Source organism: Schistocerca piceifrons, chromosome 3 (genome assembly GCF_021461385.2).
Source record: "Schistocerca piceifrons isolate TAMUIC-IGC-003096 chromosome 3, iqSchPice1.1, whole genome shotgun sequence".
In the NCBI taxonomy this organism is placed as follows: Eukaryota; Metazoa; Arthropoda; class Insecta; order Orthoptera; family Acrididae; genus Schistocerca; species Schistocerca piceifrons.
The window spans coordinates 638,366,225-638,393,841 of NC_060140.1; the positions used below are offsets into that span (position 1 = coordinate 638,366,225).

Consider the following 27,617-nt stretch of genomic DNA (forward strand, 5'->3'; position numbering starts at 1 on the left):
TCAACGTGCCATGGACTCAAGGAGTCGTTGGAAGCCCACTGCAGAAATATTCAATCATGTTGCCTCTATCGCCGTCCCTAATTCCAGAAGTGTTGCCGGTGTCGGATTTCGTACACGAACTGATCTCTCGATTATGTCCCACAAATGTTCGATGTAAATAATGTCGGGGGACCTGAGTGGCCAAAACATTCGCTCGAATTGTGCAAAATGTTATGAAATGATGCACTGTCATCCATAAAAATTCCACCGTTGTTTGGAAACAAGAAGTCTATGGATGGCCGCAAATGGTCTCCAAGTAGCCGAACATAACAATCTCCAGTCAATGATAGGTTCAGTTGCACCAGAGGACGCAGTCCATTCCCTTTGAACACAGCCCACACCATTATGGAACTACCACCAGCTTACAAAGCGCCTTATTGACAACTTGGATCCATGACTTCGTGGGGTCTACGCCACATTCGAACCCCTACCTTAGTTCTTGCCAACTGAAATCAGGGCTCATCTGACCAGACCACGGTTTTCTAGTCAAGGTCCAACCGATATGGTCACGATAGGAGAGGCGCTGCAGGCGAAGTCATACTGTTAGCAATGGAACTGACATCGGTCGTCTGCTGTCACAGTCCATTAACGCCAAATTTCGCAACCTGTCCTAACGAATACGTCCGCCGCAAGTGCCACATATATTTCTGCGATTATTTCAGGCCGAGCTGGTTGTTAGGACTGACAACTCTACGCAAATGCCTCTACTCCTTGTCGTTTAGTGAAGCCCTTCGACCACTGTGTTGTCCATGGTGAGAGGTAGTGCCTGAAATGTGCTACTCTCGGCACACTTTTGACACTGTGGATCTCGGAATGTTGAATTCCCTAACACTTTCCGAAATGGAATGTCCCATGCGTCAAGCACCAACTATCATTCCGCGTTCAAAGGATATTAATTCCCATTGTGCAACCATAGTCACGTCGTAAATCTTTTGACAGGAAGCACCTGAGTACTAACGACAGCTCTATCAAATCACCGCTCTTGTATACCATGTGTAGGCGATACTGCCGCCATCTGTATATGTGGATATCGCTATCCCAACTTTTTTCTCACATCAGTGTATACTGTACTAATAACACCAAATGCGATACCATCTGATTGCATTTGTCTGTATACTGTATTTCATACTACTGCATATAGACTGTGAGCAACTATTCCAACCGACAATGGTAATTTTCCTAAAAGTATCGATGCCTTTGTACTGATCTTCACTACTGTAAAGGCTTCCCAGCTGTATCTGAAGCAACTTGTGGGCTAGCCCTCAGTTGCCAGTTAACAGTTATAACGAATAATTTTGACATAATAAACAGTTTACTTATTTTTTCCATCTGTCTCGTTTTCATTTGACTGCCCCTTGCATCAAGTGAGCTAAGATATGGAAATAAAGCGTTTTAGGACCCGTGTCCTAAGAGAATTTGAAAACTCTTTCCCCAAGAAAGTAGTTAAATCTAATTAGAAGGAACCATGCAAAAAACCTTGGCTTACTAAAAGAATAAAAATATCTTGTAACCACAAAAGGGAACTGTATCTAACAACACGAAAGAGTAATGACCCAGAAACAGCTCAATATTATAAAAACTACTGCGCTACATTAAGAAACGTTATTAAAAAGTCCAGAAGCATGTGCATCATGTCTGAAATTAATATCTCTGATAACAAGATCTAAACAATTTGGAATATTATTACAAAGGAGACAGGGCAACCAAGAGTACATGATGACGTCATCACCATCAAAGCGAATGGAAACTTGATAAACAACAAGCCGGAAGTCGAAAACATTTTGAATAATCATTTTTTAAATATTGTAGAGAAAATAGGATCTAAATGTTCATTACAAGAAGCAAGGCAGTTAATGGAAGAGGCCTTACTTACACCATTTGATACAATTGAAATTCCACCCACCTCTCCTTCTGAAATTAGGAAGATAATAAACTCTCTCAAGAATAAAAGCTCACATGAAATTGATGGCATTTCCAGCAGGATAATATTTGTTCCCAAGAAATAAGTGGGATTCTTAGCCACTTACGTAATAGCTCTCTAAAGCAGGGTATTTTCCCAGGCACACTGAAGTACGCCATTGTTAAACCACTGCATAAAAAATGGGATATGTCTGACGTCAACGACCACCGACCAATCTCTCTTCTGACTGCCTTATCCAAAATTCTTGAAGAAGTAATGTATTGTAGAGTAGTTTCATGCCTTTGTAAAAATAAAGTTTTAACAAAATGTCCAGCTGGTCCCGGTGGAGGTTCGAGTCCTCCCTCGGGCATGGGTATGTGTGTTTGTCCTTAGGATAAATTAAGTTAAGTAGTGTGTAAGCTTAGGGACTGATGACCATAGCAGTTAATTCCCATACGATTTCACACACATTTGAACATTGAATAAAATGTCAGTTTGGTTTCCAGAATGGTTTTTCAACGGAAAATATACTTTCACTAATGAAATATTAAATGCTCTGAGTAACCGGAAGTCACCCATTGGGATTTTTTGTTATCTATCAAAGGCTTTTGATTGTGTAAATCATGGAATACTTCTAGATAAGCTCAAGTACTGTGGTATGAATGGGACAGTGCTCAAATGATTTAAATCATACTTAACTGGAAGAGTGCAGAAAGTTGAAATAAGCAGTTCACATAATATGCAAAAAGCTGGTGATTTGTCAAACTGGGGAACAATCAAGAATGGGGTGCCACAAGGTTCGGTCTTGGGTCCTCTGCTGTTCTTAATACATATCAATGACTTGCCATTCTATTTTCACGAAGATGCAAAGCTGGTACTTTCTTGCTGATGATACAAGTATAGCTATCACTCCCAAAAGACAAGAATTAACTGGTGAAATTGTAAACTATGTTTTTCAGAAAATCATTAAGTGGTTCTCTGCAAATGGGCTATCATTAAACTTTGACAAAACACAGTATATACAGTTCCACATAGTAAATGGAATGACACCATCAATAAATATAGACTTCTATCAGAAATCGGTAGCTAAGGTAGAATATTCAAAATTTCTAGGTGTATGTATTGGTGAGGGGTTGAACTGGAAAAAACACAATGAGGGTGTGCTGAAACGTTTGAGTTCAGCTACTTATGCTATTAGGGTAATTGAGTAAATTAGCTTACCACGCCTATTTTCATTCTCTGCTTTCGCATGGCACCATATTCTGGGGTAACTCATCATTGAGTAAAAGAGTGTTCATTGCACAAAAGCGTGTAATCAGAATAATTGCTGGAGCTCATCCAATATCATCCTGCAGACACTTGTTTAAAGAGCTAGAGATCTTCACTGTAGCCTCACAATATAGATATTCACTTAAGAAATTTGTTATTAACAATCCGAACGAATTCAAAAGTAATAGCTGTGTACATGGCTACAACACCAGGAGAAAGGATGATCTTCACTACTCAAGATTAAATCTCACTTTGGCTCAGAAGGGGGTGAATTATGCTGCCACAAAAGTCTTTGGTCACTTATCTAATAGCATCAAAAGTCTGACAGATAGCCATATAGCATTTAAAAGGAAATTAAAAGAATTTCTTAATGGCAACTCCTTCTACTCATTAGATGAATTTTTGGATATAGTAAGTGAGTAATTTCCCCAACCCCCAAAAAAAGAGAAAAAAAAATTAAAAATATTAAGTGTCATGTAAAATTTTGTGTAATGTAAAATATTGTATAGACACCTTTTATTAACCTGACACGTTCCACATCATTACGAAGTGTCATGTTCATGATCTATGGAACAATTACTAATCTAATCTCTAATCTAATCTGTCCATATCATACACTTTCTTACTCTACGTGTCAGGAATGTTTCCCAAAAGTTTTGGCATGCCTCTTTGCTTATTGTATTTGGCTACCTGCGCCATCATAGTGAATGGCATCTCGATGATGTTCGCCAATATCTGTGATTCGCTGTGCCATGACTGGACAAACATCTTCATATAGAAGATTATCACTGCCCAACCACTGTCGTCTGAGACCTCATCCAGGTCAGTGAATGCCTGGTGGACTGTTCTCAAACTCAGAATATTTCAGTGAACTCAGGATACAGTTAGTGTGTGATTCTTCGTGCAGACTTATTACACCAGGAAGTCATAATTTTACACCAATTGACCTGAGGATTGCCATCCCTGAAAACAGGACTGGGTAATGTGATCGTCCTACCGAATTGACTGTTACCGTGGTTAAGGCGCTCAACTCGCATTCCAGGAGTGTGACCTTCCCTTCAGGCCAACCATATTTAGATTTCTTAAAACTAACAGCGGAATGGTTCCAACGAAAATGCCACGGACGAATTTTTACTCCCTCGGTATAGCTGCAGTGATCCAAGACATCTGCCACTTCGACCAAACGATTCGCTCTTGCGTACATAACCTACTTCCATAACTTCACACAACCTTATCCATCTTGCATCACCTATTGTTCGCAAGCTTCCCGCAAGGTTCCCTGCCGTATGCGATGGACACGACACTACACATTTTTACTGGGCCAATAACGAGAGATTTCTGTTGACGTACCACCCTCCAGCCCTCCGAGATAAACAGCACGTGTCTCTTCACCCAAGGTACACAGACAACTGACTAGGCAGGTTTCAGCATGTTCCTTGCCTCAGTTCCAGATGCGACTGTGATGTAATTACATTTGCAATGTTCGTTTAGTATCACTACAAGAAGGACAAGCTTCGATTCCCTGTGGGAACATCTATCTCTAAACGAAGTCATTTTTATCTAAGAACATAAACACGTACCGTTTGGCTGTGTTTACCTTGTCTATCTTTCTGTTCCTTGTCTGATGTGAATTACTTGTACGTAGATATGGGCTGCCACTTTCTGCTGGCAAGCCAAAGACGTTGACTGACTTTTCTTTCCCCGTTGCATCTGCCTTGTGGCTCATACCATATGCTATGAAAGAAACAGGCATCGCGTTTTACTACATCCACGGGCGCACTGAATAAAACGATTCCCGTGTAATTGTCCTCCCGGTCATTTCAATCCATACCACTTAGTTGGTGGCGGCTGTTATTTTTACTTTCAAAATAGCTGGTGACTTTTTTTTCTGAGAACTTAGTAGGGAGCAAGTGGAAAATTTTACTCAATATATTTAAGGGTTACGTACTGGGACTCCATGATCCTCGTGGCTATGGAGTGCTTGGCCCTGTTCATGTTGCACACCGTCACGGCTGGAAACGGCAGCACGTTGAGCGGCGTGGCCGTAGGGGACAGCGTCACGATCACGGGGTCGTCCCACTTCTGGTACAGGATGGTGATGTAGTACGTGGCGGCCGCCACCGCCAGCAGAAACGACAGCAGCCAGAAGAACCTGCAACAACTGTCGTGCAGATGTCCGTGCCGCAAAAAGACATTTCAGTGGAATCACTAAAGCTACAACAATGTATTTCAGGCACAATCAATTCAGTGTTCTTTGCAACCTATATGACATGACTTATTCTTTTTCGTTAGTGTTTAATGGGCCGTTGATAATGAAGTTACTTGTTGTACAACCGACTTTGCTAGCGATGGTTCACTGACAAAATACGCTCTCATTTGCCAAGACGATAGTTTAGCATACCCTTCAGCTACGTCATTTGCTACGACCTAGCAAGGCGCCGTTACCAGTTACTATTGATACTGTGAATCATGTACCGTCAAGAGCGACGTTCACCAATAATGGATTAACGTTAAGTATTCCACCAGCTACGTCCGTTTTTTCTAAATTCTAATTTCCTTGTTCTGTTCCAGACCTCACACCAGCCTGCGTGAGCTAAAACGCGTGCCTTTCGGCTTCCTCTAGTAACACGGTGTTGGCTCTCCTACCAACCACAACATTACTAAAAGCTAAACGTTGAATTACTCACAATTTACTTTCGAAGCTCTTGAAGTAGCAGTGTTCGCAGGCAAAATTATTGGGTTTCAGTACCAACTTTTATGAAAATAAATTCTGTAGGTAGTAAACATGTTTTTAAGTACCATTAATATTTGCTTTAACAAAATTAGGCCTGAAATCAGTTTTAATCTGTTGTTGTCACTACCCTTAAATTTTTCGACATTTTTTGGGTTACGTTGGACCACATTACATTACTGTGTACAGGTAACTTGTCATCTGCAACTCAGTGATGTTACTGTGAATTTTGTGGGCGAATTAACAAATAGCTTTATCTATATACATCATTTTATTGGATGAAAATATTGCGTGACTATATTTTGTATTAACGTACAGTCATTTTCGAGGTATCTGTTCGTAGCTTTTGAAATACACACCCAAATGCGACGCCTGTTTTTGGAAAGCTTCACTCTCGTGTAACAATTTTTTATTTTTACAAGAAATAATGTTTCTGTTGCTGCCGTGTGCCCACTCCCCGTCCGTTTGTTCTCACATCAGTTTGGCACCAAATTTAAACTTTAATTACCTACTCTGCCCTTGCTCTCTCTCTCTCTCTCTCTCTCTCTCTCTCTCTCTCTGTGTGTGTGTGTGTGTGTGTGTGTGTGTGTGTGTGTGTCTGTGTGTGTTTATATGTTTGCGTCCTCTATTCAGTACAGTTCCTTCACTGTGTTAAATAGTGCGCAGTTGCGTAGAGTAGTGTAGCCGTTTATAATATGTTTTCTCTCTGCTAATGCTATGTGGAAGTTTTCCTGTAGTGAAAGTTTATATTGCAGACCGTGGCTGGATTTTAGTGTTTTTAAATCTGTTTCTGCTTTGGTTGGATGACTGTTGTAGGCTATTAAGTGGTCAGCAAAAGTGCTATTGAAGCTGTTACTTTTTATAACTCTGCGGTGTTCATACTTTGTTTTAAAATCCTTGCGTATTTGTAACACTTGTAGTGACTGACTTGAGTTGCACGTAAGTTCGTATATTCCTGATCTGTTGAATTTATTTGTGTCAGCACAAAAGGACTAAACCAAAAAGGTAACACTCGAGACACACACATTGATAAAACAACAAGCACTATTAGGAATATAGCAGCACTAAATTACTTTCAGTTCAACAAAGAATTTTATTCCCAACGCGCAGGACTGCCAGTGGGCTCACCGAATACTGTCCTTTTAATGATTTTTGAAACCAAAATACATGTAAACAAACAGGTCACGAGTAAACCACTTTAACAATAAGTTCTTACACAACAACACAACACAACACAGAAACAATGACTAAACACAAGACACAACAGCGCAAGAAGTCAGATACAAAACGAAGTGGCACCTATTCACCTACAGTAATAAAATAGTTCACAGACTAGGCGACATTTTAAAGAAACAGGGACTTTAAATACACTACTAGCCATTAAAATTGCTACACCAAGAAGAAATGCAGATGATAAACGGTTATTCATTGGACAAATATACTATACTAGAACTGACATGTGATTACATTTTCACGAAATTTGGGTGCATAGATCCTGAGAAATCAGTGCCCAGAACAACCACCTCTGGCCGTAATAACGGCCTTGATACGCCTGGACATTGAGTCAAACAGAGCTTGGATGGCGTGTATAGGTACAGCTGCCCATGCAGCTTCATCAAGAGTAGTGACTGGCGTATTGTGACGAGCCAGTTGCTCGACCACCATTGACCAGACGTTTTCAATTCCTGAGAGATCTGGAGAATGTGCTGCCAGGGCAGCAGTCGAACATTTTCTGTATCCAGAAAGGCCCGTACGGGACCTGCAACATACGGTCGTGCATTATCCTGCTGAAATGTAGGGTTTCGCAGGGATCGAATGAAGGGTAGAGCCACGGGTCGTAACACATCTGAAATGTAGCGTCCACTGTTCACAGGGCTGTCAATGCGAACAAGAGGTGACCGAGACGTGTAACCATTGATACCCCATAGCGTCACGCCGGGTGATACGCCAGAATGGCAATGACGAATGCACGCTTCCAATTTGCGTTCACCGCGATGTCGCCAAACGCGGATGCGACCATCATGGTGCTGTAAACAGAACCTGGATTCATCCGAAAAAATGGCGTTTTGCCACTCGTGCACCCAGGTTCGTCGTTGAGTACACCATCGCAGGCGCTCGTGTCTGTGATGCAGCGTCAAGGGTAACCGCAGCCATGGTCTCCGAGCTGATAGTCCATGCTGATGCAAACGTCGTCGAACTGTTCGTGCAGATGGTTGTTGTCTTGCAAACGTCCCCATCTGTTGATTCAGGGATCGAGACGTGGCTGCACGATCCGTTACAGCCATCATCTCGACTGCTAGCGATACGAGGCCGTTGGGATCCAGCACGGCGTTCCGTATTACCCTCCTGAAGCCACCGATTCCATATTCTCCTAACAGTCATTGGATCTCGACCAACGCGAGCAGCAACGTCGCGATACGATAAACCGCAATCGCGATAGGCTACAATCCGACCTTTATCAAAGTCGGAAACGTGGTTGTACGCATTTCTGCTCCTTACACGAGGCATCACAACAACGTTTCACCAGGCAACGCCGGTCAACTGCTGTTTGTGTATGAGAAATCGGTTGAATACTTTCCTCATGTCAGCACGTTGTAGGTGTCGCCACCGGCGCCAACCTTGTGTGAATGCTCTGAAAAGCTAATCATTTGCATATCACAGCATCTTCTTCCTGTCGGTTAAATTTCGTGTCTGTAGCACGTCATCTTCGTAGTGTAACAATTTTAATGGCCAGTAGTGTAAGATACAGAACAACACAACAAAGAAATACTCAGAACAAAGGAAACACCCAAAGATAAATTCAACTGATGAGGAATATAAGAACTTCTGTGGTACTCATGTCAGTTAGTATACATGTGATAAATATGCAGGAACTTTAAAACAAGGTATTCAGACCACTACTGAGCTCTAAAATGTAGTAGCTCCAATAGCACATTTCCTGACCACTTAGTAGAACACAACCATCACCCAACAAATGTAGAAACACATTCAAAAACATTAAAATCTGGCCACAGCTCATACGATAAACCGACGACTACTACATACAGAATACGTTAACTGTAGAAAAACACATTATACATTCTACACTACACCATGACGCACTACGTAACATAATAAAGGAACTGCACAGAGAAGACGACAGACGACACAAACTCTCTCCTTCTCTTCTCTCTCTCTCTTTCTCTCTCTCCTCTCTCTCATACACACACACACACACACACACACACACACACACACACACATACACACACACACACACACACACATATATATATATATATATATATATATATATATATATATATATATATATATATATGTATACGTATACAGACTCACACACGTACACATACACACACAGGGCGAGGGAGAGGAGGGGGAAGAGAGGAAGGGAGAGAAGAGGGAGGGAGAGAAGAGGAGGGGCGTGGGTTGGTGGAATGAGAGAGAGAGAGAGAGAGAGAGAGAGAGAGTAAACGAAGTTCAGATATGGCGCCAAACTGATGTGATAACTAGTGGACATCATCACTGATTGGACTGACAGTAGCATCAGAAACATTGCATTATGTATAGTGAAAATTTGCTACCTGTAAGTAAAGATCAGAATGAATATTTAGAAACTAACTATAAGTAATCCAAATATGGTCACAAAACATTTTCACGCAATAAAATAACGTTTGTAGAAAATGCGATTTGTTAATTCGTCAACCAAACTGACATAACATAACTGCACTTGATAAGTTATCTATATATAAGAATCTTGTGATGGTTCTGCAAAACCCAAAAATGAAGAAAAATTTAAGGCAATGTCAACAATGGAAAGAAACTGATTTTAGGTCTAATTTCGTTAGTATAAGAGAAGGACTGGTGATTTTTATCATGCATTTAAAGCAAAGTATTGGTCAAGTAACCTACAAAGGAGGATCAAATTTGGGTTATTTGGACCATAAAACATACAATGACAGTTGAGACGGAGACAGAAACTTTGTTGAATACCACCAAAATCAGACTTTGTGTATGGATGAAACTGTAAATAAAATACATTTAACAGAAGTACTAATAACTAGATTTCCATGTGAAATAATGGAAATATTAGTTGGGAAAAGATGGTCTTACGCTCAACAATTATTAGAATTGTTACATCACCTGCGTCACTTAAATAAAGCAAAAGAAAAACTGGAAACTAAAATGTCAAATTGGGTTGCATGAATAGCAACCAGACTTGATTAAACAGTGGTAAACCTAGATTCTGAAGGAATAATGCAGCATGTTATCTTGAATGGAGAATCATCGTCAGATGTAGAAGTAACATCAGGTGTGTCCCAGGGAAGTTCATGTTGTACGTTAATGATCTTGCAGACAATATTAATAGTAACTTCAAGTTTTTTACAGATGATGCAGTGAAGTACTATCTCAATGATGCTGCATAAATATTTAGTCAGATCTTGATAAGATTGCAACGTGGTACAGAAATTGGTAACTTGCTTTAACCGTTCAGAAAAGTAAAATTTTGCACTTCACAAATCGAAAAAACGTAGTATCCTATGACTATAATGTCAATGGGTCACTGTTGGAATCAAATATTTCGGTGTAACACTTTGTAGGGATGTGAAATGTATGATCACACAGGTCATGCCTTGGGGAAAGCAGGTCGTAGACTCCAGTTTATTGGTAGAATACTGGGAAAGTGCAATCAGTCTACAAAGAAGATTGCTTAAAAATCACTCGTGCGACTGGTTCTAGAGTGTTGCTCCAGTGTGTTGGACCCATACCAGATAGTACTAACCGGGGAATGTACGCAGGGAAGGGCAACGCGAATGGTCACACGTTATTCAGAGCTAAGGAAGCTCGGCAGTTAGCTCGACTCCGCACGCTGGAGGCTCAAGGAAACGATCGCCGAAGGTATGACGCGAGCCACCGCCCTGTTGTCTACCAGCCTGATGACCTCGTCTGGATCTTCACTCCTGTTCGGAAGGTTGGTCTCTCTGAGAAGCTCCTCAGGCGCTACTTTGGACCTTATAAGGTTGTAAGACAGTTATCTTATGTTACGTATGAATTTGAAGATTTCGACCCCGACACAAGACGACGAAAAATCAGAGATCGGTCCACGTCCTTCGAATGCAGCCCTATAAGGATCCTGCAAACCCAGGAGAAATTCGAAGTTCCAGCGACAGGCAACAAGCGGAAAGGTGACGAAGAGCGTAGCAGCAAAAGAAGTCCTAAGAAGATCACCGCCATGGCGAGAATCAGTCATCAGAAGTCGTAGTATGCAGGGCCAATGACGCGTTCCCGGACCAGGACGACGTAACACCGAGAGGCTGTTCTCTTAAGAGCGGAGCAATGTCGCAGAAGAAGCTGAGTAGCACCGTGGTGTAGTGGTTATTGCACGAAACTGTTCCATGGAGGGGCGTGAGTTCAAAACTCACGTGGATTGTGCGATTTTGATTCCTATATTCGGTTCGAGTACATTTTAGAAGTATCCACAAATGTCAAAAATCATTCTACTGAAATGTTCTGCAGCTGTATATATACTGTATGTGTTCTGGCCGGAGGCAGTTCGCCCCGCGCTCTTGTATGTGCAAGTGTTCAATAAACATTCGTTAAGTGAAGTTAGTGTTCGTCATTCTTCATCATTTTGTCTACCTCGTCGCGAATTATTCAACGTTCCGTTGCTGACACACGGTATGCTCTCTGGATTGTCGGTTGATGGTCTCCAGTGCTAATCCGGTGCTTCACCGTCGATTTGTCTAATTTGCTCTTCACCTGTGGATTGAAGCATTCAGAGAACTCTTGAAGAATAACAGGTAGCTTCTTGTGATGTTCCTTAGCGAGATCTGGTGATAGTCGAGCTAAAAGATCTTGTCTCGTAGTGGTAGCGCTAATTTCACCCACAGACTCGGCAGGAGAGGTTTCTATGACGCTCAGCTGTTCGGCAGTTAACGGCTCAGCGTTTGCTCCGCACATGCGTTTTGGAAGGATCTGCTATTCTCGGCGACAGTTAACTACCCACAATTCACAAATCCCTTCTTAAACGAGACGACAGTGTTTGGGATGGTATGCTTCTCTTACATTCCACTTCGCCGGCCGGAGTGGCCGAGTGGTCTAGGCGCGACAGTCTGGAACCGCGCGACCGCTACGGTCGCAGGTTCGAATCCTGCTTCGGTCATGGATGTGTGTGATATCCTTAGGTTAGTTAGGTTTAAGTAGTTCTAAGTTCTAGGGGACTGATGACCTCAGAAGTTAAGTCCCGTAGTGCTTAGAGCCAGCCATTCCACTACAAGATCCATGGGTTGATGCATAGTGTGACACATGACAGTTACCTTTCTAGCACTGACTGCAGAAATGATCACTTCATCCAGCACACATAGTCTCCACACACTCTGATACGCATCTTCCTGTCCACTGTATCTCATCTCGTCTAGCATAATTTCGAAAGACCACAATCTATAATTGCCTGAGAAGCTTTCGAAAGGTCCCATCCGAGAATGACGTCATGACTACACTCTTGCAAGACGATGAATTCTAAGGGCTGTGTACTCAGCGCCTCCAACAGAATAATGACACGTAGAAGAAGGTTTAAGGAGATGAATGACGAACACTAACTTCAATTAACGAAGGTTTATTCAGCACTTGCACATTCAAGAGCGCGGAGCGAACTGCCTCCGGCCAGACCACGTACAGTATATATATAACTGCAGAACATTCCAGTAGAATGATTCTTGACATTTGTGGAGACTTCTAGAATGTACTCGAACCGAATATAGAAATTAAAATTGTACAGTCCAGGTGAGTTTTGAACTCACGACCTTCCATGCAACAGTTTAGTATCATAATATATAATTTAAAATTGTACAGTCCATATGAGTTTTGAACTCACGACCCTCCATGCAGTAGTTTAGTATCATAACCACTACACCACAGTGCTACTCAGCTACTACTATATATATAAAAATACTTCTGTGGTATGCTTCTCTTACCTTCTAGTATATAGATGCGCTATACTGATTTTAATAATAAAGAGTGATCTTTTATAAGTGTGGTCACATGATACTTTAAATAAGTTAACGTGGGCAGGAGGCGCTGTGCTCCGTCGAGTTTAAATCTCGTTTTTTTGGTGTCGTTTTTACTTATTAAATTCGCATCTAAAAATAGGTATAACATCCAAGAAAATTTAGAAAATTTAAAAAACAATGATTTTGTAACTGTAGTGTAGATTTCACATAAAGGCAGGGTGAAGTACATGCGTGTACTGGCTATTGGTTGTACTGGATACTGAAATTAAAAGAAATGAAATAGAGCAAGGTACTTAAAATGAAATTGGATTCCTGGCTCATAACTAAAAATAAATTGCGCTTCGATAACGTTTTGTTAAACTAAGACTGAAAAATACTGAAAAATAATACCCTGAAAGGCTTTTCAGGTGAGAGCAAACATATAGAACATACTCTAGGTAGCTGTTACTGCGGACAGTTTAAGTGAAAGAGTTCTAGTGGTATCACGACTATCTAGTTTAAAAATAGAAATAAATTTTGTTTTTAAAGACAATTGCCTAAGACTGAAGGATACAGTTATTCTAGGTGGGTTATAACTTATACATAACTAATTTAATTTGGCAAAGACAAAAAGGAAAGGATACTACAATTATTTTCATAACAGAATGTCAGTGTAGATAATAAAATGCATTGCTCACTTCGCTTGTAGCTTAATCTCTGTGACATTGTAATAAATTTTACACAAAAAGATAGAAATTTTCACTGGATAGAAATTTCGTAAATAAGTAATTATATTTTCTATTGATATTGACTTAATATCGATGAGAGAAGAGTTATACTTTTAATATCCATTCCTACATTAACTTTAAATGAGCTTAGTCTAATAATACACTGGTACTAGTCTGCAGTATAGAATCATAGAAGCCATTCTGAAATGTACCTTGGCTTTTACATCAGTACTGAAGCATCCTGTAATGTTGAGAAGATTATTCTTATTTAATGTCAGCCACATAGCTAGCCATATATGTCGACAACACAGGATCATAGCTTACTCGGGATGAAAGATATTTTTACACGTGCACAACTTCTTACATAAAAATAGATAAAATGCACGAATAAGTAAGTCCAGTTGGAGGGATGCTGCTGCTCTCAGCTACTCAACACTGATGGGGAACATAGGACACCATCACCCTGCAGGCCTACTGGAGGCTTGGCCCGGGTGACTTCGACACTGTTCGTCATGCGCCTTCGAATAGGTAGGTAACGTTGTTGTTCCATCCACTCCTGAATCTGACACCAATTCTGTTGGTTCCTGTTTCCCAATCAAAGGTGAGAACCGATCCCTGCGTGTCAGTGAGTACCTGAGATGGACCTGGCTCGAGATTGCTGAGCGCAAATCTTCGTCGTCCACAACAGCACTTTGGAGATCGATGACTATAGCTGAAGGCCACTGGACCTCACAGTCGACTGCCACTCTGTGACCCACTGCGTCTACTCAGTGTTTTCGCCAGAAGTAGTTGTTGTGAAATGTTACGAACACAGGAAACTAACAGGTATGAATAGAGTGGAATTACAGGATAGCGGACTAATAACAAATGGTACGACTTGTCTCTTAGCAAGCATGACATTTCGCCTACCAGCTACGATCACTGAAATGACACACTTGTATGGGAACAACCTATGTTGTACTTGCCCAACAAGCCGCTAGAGGTGCTGGCTTCCCAAAACTTGACCTTGCTGAATTATATCCTGAATACAGTCTGTCTATGCTCACTAGACGAACTAGCAGAAACGCAAAGAGGGAGAATTACAGCCCAATATATGTTCCAGCACACACAGGAATAACGTGATAGATATCATAGTATCACGACTATAAATGTGACATCTACCAGCGCTGTAGAGGTTTTGATTGAGGTTTGTGTAATATACTTCTGTTTTAAACGAAACTCAGAGCTCCGTTCAGATTTGCCTGTGCATCAGATACCCGTTGATTGGTTTGTAAATAAAGCTCATATTAACGGGAGTACACGCAAACTAATAGATGAACCTATAAATATGGGAATAATTGTGTTAGTGAGTAAGAAATGACTTCTGCAAAGACCTTCTTTACCGATTCAAAATACCAGCCATTGAAAATCATGTAAATTAGTTGTATGGTAGTGGAAGAGTAACGGAAGTTGTATAATGTGTAACTACTCGTGCAGAATGCATGGGTTGGATAAAAAGTAGTGGAAACACTGTTATAATTCATACCAGAATTTATTGACAGACTTTCACTGTATTACACGCCCTCAATGTAATCGTCCCTTATTCCGATCACGTACTCCTCACACAGATGGAAGGCGTCGTACCCATCAGCGCGGTTATCTCTCTTGATGTCTCTCAAGGACCGCCTTAGGACTTGGATGCGTCTTCTCTTGTTCTGAAGCGCGTGCCACGAAAAGGATCCTTCATTTCGGTGAACACGTCGTAAACACGTGGACTCTTACCAGGTGAATATGGTATATTATGTACCAGTATCTCTCCTCCCCCCCTCCCCCCCCCCATGTACTCTGGAGGATGCTGTGCCGGGAAGGTGCCATCGCGTTCTTCTCAATATGGAACGAAGGTGATGTCGCAAGAAATTGCAGTAGTAGACTGCAGTGACCGTCTGTTAGGGTGCATAAATTGACCTGCCGTATTTTCACACAGTAAACATTGTAACTGACTTAAACACAGCGGTCACCGCACACTGCATTATTTCAAATGACATTCTGCTGTCAGCCACAGACAGCACGCATTCCATTTGATGAACATCCTTCATCTTACGGCAGCGTGTGCACTACATTTTATCCAGCTCTAGTATGTAAGATGTGTTTATTATGGATACCCCAAATAAATATTAGAGACAAATTTTATGAAGGAAGGGGGAGAAATTATCCCCCAGGATAGTATTCCCGACAGAGATTACAAATTCTTCCAAGTTCTACTTCAGCGGCTGCCGGCAGCTGAACCGTCTGTGTCAATGACTAGTAGACTGCCAGCTAGGGAAAAATGCTGAGCAGGCTGCGGCAAACATGGAAGCTATAGCAACACAGGGGAGCGACTGAGCACTGAAGTCTGCAAGTAGAGCATATGATAGCTTGAGAGCCGAGAGATACCGTAACACTATTGACAAAGCAGAATTTCGTAAGAAAGACTAGGTACAACGCACCTTGAATCAGGTGTCGAGCCAGCAGAAAAGAGCTTTTGGAAGGTAACTTGGGAAAGTCTGAAGTCACTAGGAGAGCAAATAGCCAAGGAAAAACCAGGATACATAATGTCATAGCCATCCCTATCGTCGCAGAGCGCACGGGGAGCGCCAGCTGTCTAGCAAGAGAGGAGTCTGTGGAGGTCTACCCTCGGTATGCCTAGCTGTCTTTGAACGTCTATGGAGTTATGAGTTTGGCTGTGAGGACGCTGCTACCGCCAGCTGCACTACCATCTCCCGAGACAACACTGATGGGACGCAGAGCACTTCATCACCCTCCAGGCCTGCTGGAGGCTTTACCGGCGTGACCTTAATGCTGTCCATCATCCACCTTCCAGTGGTTAGGCACCACTGCTGCTCACCCCATTCGTGAGGCTTACACTAGTGCTGGTGACTTCTGTTTCCTAAACGGGAACGGAGAACCGGTCCCAGGGTGCCAGAGAGTACTTCGTCTGGATCGGGGACGAGACTCCTGAGTACAAATCTTCCGTGTCCACGAGAGCACTTTGGAGATCGATACGCAGAGCCGGTGGCCGCTCGATTCCGTGGTCTACGGCTGCTCTGTGATGTAACAGCCGCCACCTGACGGCCCTGTGCTCGTGTTACTGCAAGCTCGCCAGCATTCCAATGCTGATGAGGTGCTACTCCACGGGTCTGGTTGGGGCACAGTGTTTTGGAAGACAATCCTGTATTACTGCCCAATAAATGTGTTATTGTCAATGATGCTTTCCTGGCACTATTAAGAGTAACTGGGACCTCACCATCATATCCCTCCCGGACCTCTCCTGATGACTGTAGGAGTCTGTAACCAGATCACTATGATACTCATATGGTGCTGTGTGCTCAGGTACCTGATTTTAATTCTACGCTCTTTTTTGGTTAATCCATTCAGTCCAAACTGTTGTTTATCACTGTACATCAAGTAATGATGTATATCGTTTATACGTGCATTATGATTTTATCAAGTTATATGATGTGGAATGCAGTGTAAACAAAGTTATGACGATGTTTCTAACTTTTTTTTTCCTTTGTACTTACATTTTGTATGAACCATTTTATATTGACTGTTTATACAGTGTTATTTTCTTAGATGTGGTTCCCGATGTATTACAGATCTGAATAAGTCTAATTGCTGTAGCTGGAACTAGTTACCAACTAAAACGTTATACTCACGACCTTGACACTAATAAAGGATTTTTCTGAATACACTTTCATTAAACACAAATCGTTTATTTCCAATTTATCTATGACAAATAACAAAACTTATATCACTTCAGGTAACACTTTCACACAATAATTTTTCTTTCACTTTTTTCTTTCCGGAAAAATGTACGCCGAAAGCTATGCACTGATAATACTAACAACTTATCCTCTTTCTGAATATAACATTTCACCTGCTGAGTTAGGTTTCCAGGCTAGCAAATGAGATGTTAAGGTACACAAAATGAAAACTAGACATCATCGATGCGTCCTGTCTGTTTTGGTATAGTATGAAGCAATGTATGTCTAATGTGAGTATTGTGTACACTATTTAGACGAAAGAAATCAAGCAGTGTGGTACTAGCCTTTTACAATGGTCAATAACTTCTCTGTAAAATAGTATTATACACTAAGGTTAAACCACATAAATTAACAAGGGTTAAAATAAACTGACCTTGTATTTTGTACTCTCCATCCAAGAATCCTAAATTAAGTTTCCCCTGGTTTCCCTGAATTACTTCAGACACATGCCAGGATGGCTCCTACCACAAGGCCGCCACCGATTATGCAGCCCATCCTTGTGTAACTAGACCTCTAAGTATGTAAACGTCTAAGTATGTAAACGCTAGTGCACATCACTTACGCAACTTTTGTAATTCTCAAATTGTAGTACGAGTATCACGATATGCCCAACATCCTTGTGAAAGCGATCCTTTCCTTCTGAGTAATCAGTCTTCTGACTGGTTTGATGCGACCTGCCAGGAAATACCCTCCAGGGCCAGGTCAACATTTTCATCTCAGAGTAGCTAATGCACCCTAAGTCCTCGATTATGTATTCCATTTTCTGTCTTCCTCTACAGGTTTTGCCCTGTACAGGTCCAGCTAGTACCATGGAAGTTATTCCCTGATGTCGTTAACAGATGTCCTACCATCCTATCCCTCCTTCTTGTCAGTGTTTATCACTTATTCATTTCCTTGCGATTCTGCGGAGACGCTCTTCATTCCCTACTTTATCAGACCACCTAATTTTCAGCATTCTTCTGTTGCACAACATCTCAGATACTTACATTCTCTTCAGTTCCGGTTTTGTCGAAGTCCATGTTTCCTTACGATACAGCACTAATCTCCAAACATACATTCTCAGAAATTTCTTCGCCAAATTTTGGCCTATGTCTGACACTAATAGACTTCTCTTGAGCAGTAATGCCCTCTTTGTCAGTACTATTTGCTCTTTATGTCCTCCTTGCGCTGTCCAACATCGATCATTTCGCTGCCTAGGTAGCTGAATTCCTTAACTTCTTCTATTTCATGATCTCAAGTTCCGATGACAAGTTTCAAGCTATTCTCATTTCAACTACTTTTCATTACCTTCGTCAATCTTCGATTTACTCTCAATCCGTATTCTGTATCCATTAGACTGTTCACTCCATTTAACATATTCTGTAATTCTCCTTCACTAGCACTGAGGATATCAATGTCATCAGCCAATCTTATCATTGATCTCCTTTCAACCTACACTTTAATTCCACTCTTGAATCTTTCTTTCCTTTCCGTCATTGCTTCTTCGACGTATAGATTGAACAGTATGGACGTAATATTACATCCCTGCCTTACACTCTGTTTAATCCAAGCTCTTCGTTCTTGATTTCCACCCTTACTGTTGTCTCTTCGTTGTTGTACATGTTGCCTATTACCCGTCTTCCTCTACAGCTTACCCCTATTTTCCTCAAAATTTCGAACATCTCGCACCATTTGATATTGTCGAGCAATTTTCGCAGTTCGATAAATCCTTTGAACGTGTCTTCATTTTTCTTGCTTCCATTATCAACTGCAAATTAAGAATAGCCTTTCTGCTGCACTTACCGTTCCTAAAGCGAAACTGATAGTCATCTACCAGATCATCAGTTTTCTTTTCCAACCTTCTGCAAATAATTATTGTGAGGAACTTGGATGCATGAGCTGTTAAGCCGATTGTGTGATAATTTTTCGCCCTTGTCGGCTCCTTCTAGTTTCCGAATTGTGTGGATGATATTTTTCTGAAAGCCTTTTTGTGTAATATCCAATCTCACACATTCTACACATCAACGTGAATAGTCGTTTTATTGCCAGTTCTCAACAACTATTTTAGAAATACCGATGGAATGTTATCTACCCCTTCTGCCTTGTTCGATTTTAATCCCTCAAAGGTCTTTTAAATTCTGATTCTAACACTTGGATCCCCTATGTCTTCCCCGTCTACTCCTGTTTATTCTTCTATCACGTCGTCAGACAAGTGCTCTCCCTCACGGAGGGCTTCGGTGCACTCTTTCCAACTACTAGTTGTCTCCTCTGAACTTACCAGTAGAATTACTAGTACACTCTTAATGTTACCGCCTTGCTCTTAATTTCACTTAAGGTTGATTTGACTTTTCTATAAGCTGAGGCAGTCCTTCCGACAGCCACTTATTTTTCGATTTCTTCACACTGTTAATGCAGCCATGTAACCTTAGCTTCCCTGCACTTCCTATTCATTTTATTCCTTAGTGAACTGTGATTCTGGACCCCTGAATTTCCCTGAACATTTTTGTACTTCCTTCTGTCGTCGATCAACTGAAGTACGAGGACTGTTCAATAAGTAATATAGCACATTTGTTTTCTACGCTAATTTCGGCTCAAAATATGTAATTTGTTGTGGGATAGCCAGCCGCGGAGGCCGAGCGGTTCTAGGTGCTTCAGTCTGGAACCGTGCTACTGCTACGGTCGCAGGTTCAAATCCTGCCTCGGGCATGGATGTGTATGATGTCCTTAGGTTAGTTAGGTTTAAGTAGTTCTAAGTCTAGGGGACTGATGACCACAGATGCTAAGTCCCATAGTGCTCAAAGCCATTTTTTGTTGTTGTGGGATATCGTGGAATATTCCCGCTTCAGCCCCTATAGTTCCATGGGGTTCCGATACGTGGCAGCGCTATGCGTAGCCTTCAAATTGGTGTATGTAACGGAGGTGCCTACCAAGCAGAGAACTGGCATTGAGTTTCTGTTGGAAGAAAACCAAGCATCGCAGATATTCTTAGATGCTTTCAGAATGTCTGCAGAGGCCTGACAGTGAACCAAAGCATAATGAGTCGTTGGGCGAGGCGTTTGTCATCATGGTGACAAGGCTGCACAAAACTGTCCGATCTCCCGCGTTAGACTGGCCGCACACAGCTGTGATTCGTGCAGTGTTGGAGCGTGCCGACGTTCTCATTCTAGGCAATCGACGGATCCTAACCGGCTTTCAGAAGGAAACGTGATTCATTACTTATGAAACAGGTCCCGTATTTTTCTGTTGTCCATGGCTGCTTCGCAGTTACCTTCATGGTATCTACGCTTTTCTTTTCAGCTTCTGTGATTGCCCTTTTCAGAATGTCCATTTCACTTGAACTGAACTGCCTACTGAGCTATTCATTATTACAGTGTCTATAGCCTCAGAGAACTTCAAGAGTATGTCTTCATTCCTTAGTATTTCCATATCCCACTTATATGCCCATTGATTCTTCCTGTCAAATCTCTTAAACTTCAGGCTACGCTTCATCACCGAATTGAGGTCCAGTCTATATCTGTACCTGTGCACGCCTTACAATCCGATATCTGATTTCGGAATCTCTGAATGATCTTATGGAACCAAAGTGGAATCTTTCAGTATCTATCGGTCTTCACCAAGTGTGCTTCCCACTCTTTTGATTCTTGACAAGATTATGCGCCATTACTAGCTAAAATATATTGCGGAAACCTATCCGATCTCCCGCGTTAGACCGGACGCACACAGTTTGTAATTCCTCCAGTGTTGGAGCGTGCCGACGTTCTCATTCTAGATGATCGACGGATTCCAACCCATTCCTATTGCCAAACCCCTATTCTCCCGCAACCTTTCTTCTACTCTTCTCCCTACAACCGCATTCGATTATTCTATGCTTAATATATTTTCATCTCATTTTACGTACTGAATTACCCGTTCGCTATCCACATATACTTTTTCTATCTCTTCTCTTCTGTCTGCGACGTCGGCATGTATACCTGAACTATTCTCGGCGTTGATTTTCTGTCGATTTTCATGGGAACAACCTTCTCACTAAACTCTTCACAGTAGCTCACTCTCTGCCCCACCTTCTATTCACAAGGAATCCTCCGTTATACCATTTTCTGCTGCTGTTGATAATACCCTATAATCGTCTGACCAGAAAGCCGTATCTTCTTTTCGTTGCACTTCACTGACCACCACTTTATCTAGATTTCCCTTTTGATACTTTCTAGATTCCCTACGATGTTCAAACTTCTGACAGTCCACGCCCAGACTCGTAGAACGTTGCCCTTTCTTTGGTTACTCAATCTTTTTCTTATGCAGTCTCCTCCCGGAGTTACGAATGGGGGAATAGACCCGAATCTTTAGGCACTGGAGAGATAAGGACGATTTTTCAGTTGGAGACCACATGACCTGTGGATACACATATGCGTCTTTAATGCAGTGGTTTTCGTGGCCTTCTGAATCCTTATGCCGTTGACAATTGCCGATTCTTCGCCTTTTAAGATCAGTGTCCTACCGCTAGGGCAGAAGAGTGCTCTGAAACTCTACCCGTTCCTCCATCCTCTCTGACAAGATCTGTAGCAGAACGAGGGTTACTACTTACGCCAGAAGCTTTCGACCGCTATTGCTGATGATTTTCATTCAAAACATAAACAGTGGCGAGATTGGAACCCGGACCCATGACGGTTTGATTAACTCTCAAAATTGCTTCCCCTGGACCAAGGGTATCACAGGTGATTTTTCAGATAAATAAAATCACTACTTCTACTACATATAAATATTTTTATCTGATACAAACAATTAAAAGGCTGGATAAAATATTATTATGGCAGAAGTTATTTAAAATTATTATGAGCGTATTTTTAGGATAGAAGAGTGATATATTCAGTCGTGTGGCAGAAGGGGCATATGGAGAGAATAATGGTAGTTCCCTAAATGCCTAGTCTAGTGTTGATAATAATGTGATAATGAGTATGAGTGTGACATTAAGCAGTCTTAAAGATACTAGGGTTCTAGCTTTTATCTATGCTTTTGTACTCCAGTCTTCTATAGAAATGTTCCTTAATTAGAAACTTACAAAAGATCAATCTGTAGACTTTTTCTGTACCTTTAGAGCCTAACTGTCCGGCAAGACAATGTTGAACTTCGACCAGTGCTTAAGGAGATGGATGCACTGTTTCGCCCCTGCAGTTCAATAAATACATCGAGGAAGCAATGACGATACTAAAAGAAAGGTTGGAGGGTGGGATTAAAATTCTGGATGAAAGGATATCAATGATAAGATTCGCTGAAGACAATGCTATCCTCAGTGAAACTGAAGAAGAAATACAAGACATGCTAAATGGAATAAACAATCCAATCAGTAGAGAATATGGACTGAAAGTAAACCGAACAAAATAATGAGCAACGGCGGAAGTGAAAACAAAATAAAACTAACATGAAAATTAGTCAACAGGAAATAGAAGCAAAAGAACCCATGACGGACGGAGCAAGGAGGACATAGAAAGCAGTTTAGCACAGGCAAAAAGGACATTTCTGACCAAGAGACATCTACTGATATCAAAGACACGCTATCTGATGAAAAGTATCCGGACATCCCCAAAAACATACGTTTTTCATATTAGGTGCATTATGCTGCCACCTACTGCCAGGTACTCCATATCAGCGACCTAAGTAGTCATTCGACATCGTGAGAGAGCAGAGTGGGGCGCTCCACGGAAAAAAAAACGGACTTCGAATTTGGTCAGGTGATTGGGTGTCACTTGTTACATACGTCTGTATGCGAGATTTCCACACACCTAAACATCCCTAGTTCCATTGTTTCCGATATGATAATGAAGTGGAAACGTGAAGGGATACACACAGCACAAAAGCGTATAGGCCAACCTCGTCTGTCGACTAACAGAGACCACCGACAATTGAAGAGGGTCGTAATGTGTAATAGGCAGACATCTATCTAGACCATCTCACAGGAAATCCAAACTGCATCAGGATCCACTGCAAGTACTGTGACAAAACATGGATTTCACGGTCGAGCGACTGCTCATAAGCTACACATCATGTCGGTAAATGCCAAATGACACCTCGCTTGGTGTAAGGAGCGTAAACATTGGACGATAGAACAGTGGAAAAAGGTTGTGTGGAGTGACGAATCATGGTACACAATGTGGCGATCCGATGGGAGGGTGTGGGCATGGGGAATGCCCGGCGAACGTCATCTGCCAGCGTGTGTAGCGCCAACAGTAAAATTCGGAGGTGGTGGTGTTAGGGTGTCGTCGTGTTTTTCATAAACGGGGCTTGCGACCCTTGTTGTTTTGCGTGGCACTATCACAGCACAGGCCTACACTGATGTTTTAAGCACCTTCTTGCTTCCCACTGTTGAAGAGCAATTCGAATGGTGATTGCATCTTTCAACACCATTCGGCACTTGTTCATAATGCACAGCCTGTGGTGGACTGGTTACACGACAGTAACATCCCTGTAATGGACTGGCCTGCACGGAGTCCTGACCTGAATCCTATAGAACACCTTTGAGATGTTTTGGAATGACGACTTCGTGCCAGGCCTCACCGACCGACATCGATACCTCTCCTCCATGCAGCACTCCGTGAAGAATGGCCTGTTATTCCCCAGGAAACCTGCCAACACGTGATTGAACGTATGCCTGCGAGAGAGAGAGGAAGCTGTCATGAAAATCAAGTGTGGGCCAACACCGTACTGAATTCCAGCATTACTAATTTAGGGCGCCACGAACTTGGATACTTTTGATCACATATTGTAGGAATCAGTTTGAGGAAGAAACTTCAGAGAATATAAGTTTGAAGCATAGCATTGTATGGAAGTGAAACACGGACTGTGCAAAAACGGAAGAGTATTCAAACATTTGGGATCTAGTATTACAGAAGAATTTCGGAAATTTGGTGGGCTAATAAGGTAAGGAACTAGGAGGTTCTCCAGAGAATCAGCGAGGAAAGGAACATATAGAAAATACTGACAAGAAGAAGGGACGGGAATGTTAGGGCATCTGTTAAGACATCACAGAGAATGTAATACATCCAGCAAATAACTGAGAATGGAGGGTGCAAGTGCTACTTCTAGATGAAGAGGTTGGCGCAGGAGGGGAATTCGTGGCCAGTATCTGAAGAATAATGACTAAATAATATATAAACAAATTATTTTCCTAGAGGTTTAAAGTCGAATAAGCGACGATTTGTCGATATAGATGGCAACAATCATTTATTGCAGAGGTGCCGGCTTACCTCTCGGCCAGGTGCAAGTGGTTGTCGCCGACGTACTTGAGGCCGTGCAGGGTGCTGGCCTGGCAGTATTCTCGCGCGCCGCGGCCCCAGCGTGCCAGCCGACCGGAGGGTAGTGGTGAGAGCGGCGGCGGCGGCGGCGGCAGTGGGGACGGCCGCACCAGACTGCAGCCCACCCAAGACGACGGCGGCGGCGACACTGGCTGCCACGGCGGCACCCGCTGCAAACAGGAGGCCACCAATCACAGGGCGCCTCATGCTAAGGGAACACCAAAGGTGCTGCGCTCCAAAGGAACACCGTCCTAGAGCTACGGTACTTGCCGAGTTGTCCAAGACGCAAGGTGGCCAGCGACAGTCACCATATGAGGGTCTGATATCAAAACCACTACAGTTCTAGGAAACTGGGCTCACTCCTAATCTTCAATACTCGCTTATAATAAGACTTTGGAGAAATCACTTCTGCGTTGTCACCGCGATAGCTGAATGGTAGCCGGCACGTTAGCTCAGCGTGTTTGGTCAGAGAGCTGCTAGGCCTCTGTAATAAAAAACTGAGTGGAACGATCAACAAACGAACTTTAACGGATGTCATGTGACGTCCCCTACGACCAAACACAACGATCAACAACGAGAAAAAAATTGGTCAGCGTGACGGACTGCTGTCCTAATGGGCCCGGGTTCGATTCCCGGCTGGGTCGGGGATTTTGTCCGCTCAGGGACTGGGTGTTGTGTTGTCTTCCTCACCGTTTCATCCCCATCCGGCACGCAGGTCGCCCAATGTGGCGTCGAATTTAATAAGACCTGCACCAAGGCGGCTGGACCTGCCCCGTAAGGGGCCTCCAGGCCAGTGACGCCAAACGCTCATTTCCATTCACTTCTGCATTGTACTCTCCTGTAATTTGCACAAGGGGCGTTCAAGAAGTGATGCAGCACATTTGTTTTCTTGGCCAATTTCTACTGAAAAAATACGGAATTTTTTGTGGGACGTCGTGGAATATCCCCGTTTCAACCCCTATAGTTTCGTAAAGTTCCGATAGGTGGCGGTGCTATATCTAGCCTTCAAAGCGGCGTCTGTAACGTACGTTCTTTCCAAGAAGGGAGCAGTCATTTAGTTTCTTTTGGCGGAAACCCAGAGAATCGCAGACCTTCATAGGCATTTGCGGAATGTCTACGGAGATCTGACAGTGAAAAAAAGCACGGTGAGTTGTTGGGCGAGCCGTCTGTTATCATAGATACAAGGTCGCGCAAAACGGTCGATCTTCCGGATGCCGGCCGGCCCCACACAGCTGTTACTCTTGCAATGTTGGAACGAACGAACACTCCCATTCGACGTGATCGATGTATCACACTCAAACACCTCGCTGCACAACTGTATGTCTTGTTAGTAGTGCTGACACAGTCGTCCACCAGTTGGACCACTCAACGTCTGTGCCCACTGGGCTCCCTGCCGCCTGTGAGAAGGCCATAAACAACGACGAAGGACCATCTGTCCAGAATTGCTTTTGCGTTACGAGACTGATCGTGATAACTTTTGTCGAACATCGTCACAGGACATGACATGGGTTCATCACTTAGATCCGCAAACAAAGCGGCAATTCATGGAGTGACTCCACACCACCTCTCCTCCGAAGAAAAAGTTCAAAGCCTACCCTCAGCCAGTAAAGTCATGGATACAGTCTTCTGTGGCTCTGAAGGAGTTATTCTGCATAATACGCTCCCTCATGGTGCAACAACCAACTCCGAATTTTATTGTGCTACCTTCAGGAAACTGAAGAAACGACTTCGGCGTGTTAGTCACCACGGAAATGCGAACAAACTTCTCCCTCTCCACGACAATGCAGGCCCTCACACAAGTCTTCCCATCTGCGAGTAGCTCATAAAACTTGATTAGACTGCTGTTCCTCATCCACTCTATAGCCCGGATCTTGCACCTTCTGATTTCCATCTGTTTGGCACGATGAAGGATACAATCTGCGGGAAGCAATATGTGGTTGATGGGGAGTTCATTCATGCAGCAAGACGTTGGCTCGGATGTCGACCAGTAAAATAGTACTACGCGAGCATAGAGGTCTTCCCAGTAAAGTGGCGTAAGGCAGTCGGTTTATGTTGAAAACCAGGGTTTTGGGGCCAAGAGAGTGAAGAATAACATCATGTATTGAAATCCAGAATAAAACCAACCTGCTTTCAGAAAAACTACTTATGGGAAACGACTCCTAACAACATCCTGATGGGGTAACACGAATGATTCTCAACTAAACAGTGACAGGTCGTCACTGATATCTCACAGACAGATCACACATGCTTATATTTAACCCTGCTCTTAGCAACAGATCCGTTTGCACTGCAGGTTAAAGCAGCTGTTTCATTGAATCTGTTCTACAAATAATAACCCTCAAAATGTAAGAGCAGGTGACACAGAGTGAATAACTTGACTGCATAATGTATTTCATTCTTTAATTGTTTGGTTACAAACAGTGATGGTCAAATAAATGTTATTAATTAAAACCAACTGTAAGTCTTAAAGAAGTACGTAGGTTGTATTATATAGTTCAGATTACCCAAACAGATCTAAATTCCTAGTGAGTATGCGTTTCTTCGAAAATTTCTCAATACAGTCACGGACACGAGGGTATTTTTGAATTGTAGCAGCTCATCCATAGCAGTACTCATTCAAGGGAGTACATTTCCACACAGACTGTTTGAAAATTAATTACGAAGTCATTCTGACTTGTGAAATGTTTAAGTGGCACCCTACAATTTAAAAGTTGGTTCTTCTTCTGTAGCTGATCGTCCGCAGCTCGTGGTCGAGTGGTAGCGTTCTCGCTTCCCGCGCCCGGTTTCCCGGGTTCGATTCCCGGCGGGGTAAGGGATTTTCTCTGCCTCATGATGACTGGGTGTTGTGTGATGTCCTTAGGTTAGTTAGGTTTATGTAGTTCTAAGTTCTAGGGGACTGATGACCATAGATGTT

General features: G+C 42.5%; 1 protein-coding gene across 1 annotated transcript in view; it reads right to left on the reverse strand.

Moving 5' to 3' along the window:
* The window catches only part of LOC124788913 (pickpocket protein 28-like), a gene marked incomplete at its 5' end in the record, with an annotated part of 101,898 nt that extends 77,142 nt beyond the window's left edge, over window positions 1–24,756 (reverse strand). Inside the window, 2 exons of the mRNA XM_047256195.1 lie at window positions 5,157–5,360; window positions 24,656–24,756. Of these exons, the coding sequence (XP_047112151.1) occupies window positions 5,157–5,360; window positions 24,656–24,756 (305 nt within the window). The remainder of the gene's footprint in view (window positions 1–5,156; window positions 5,361–24,655) is intronic.
* Between the last annotated feature and the right edge of the window lie 2,861 nt (window positions 24,757–27,617).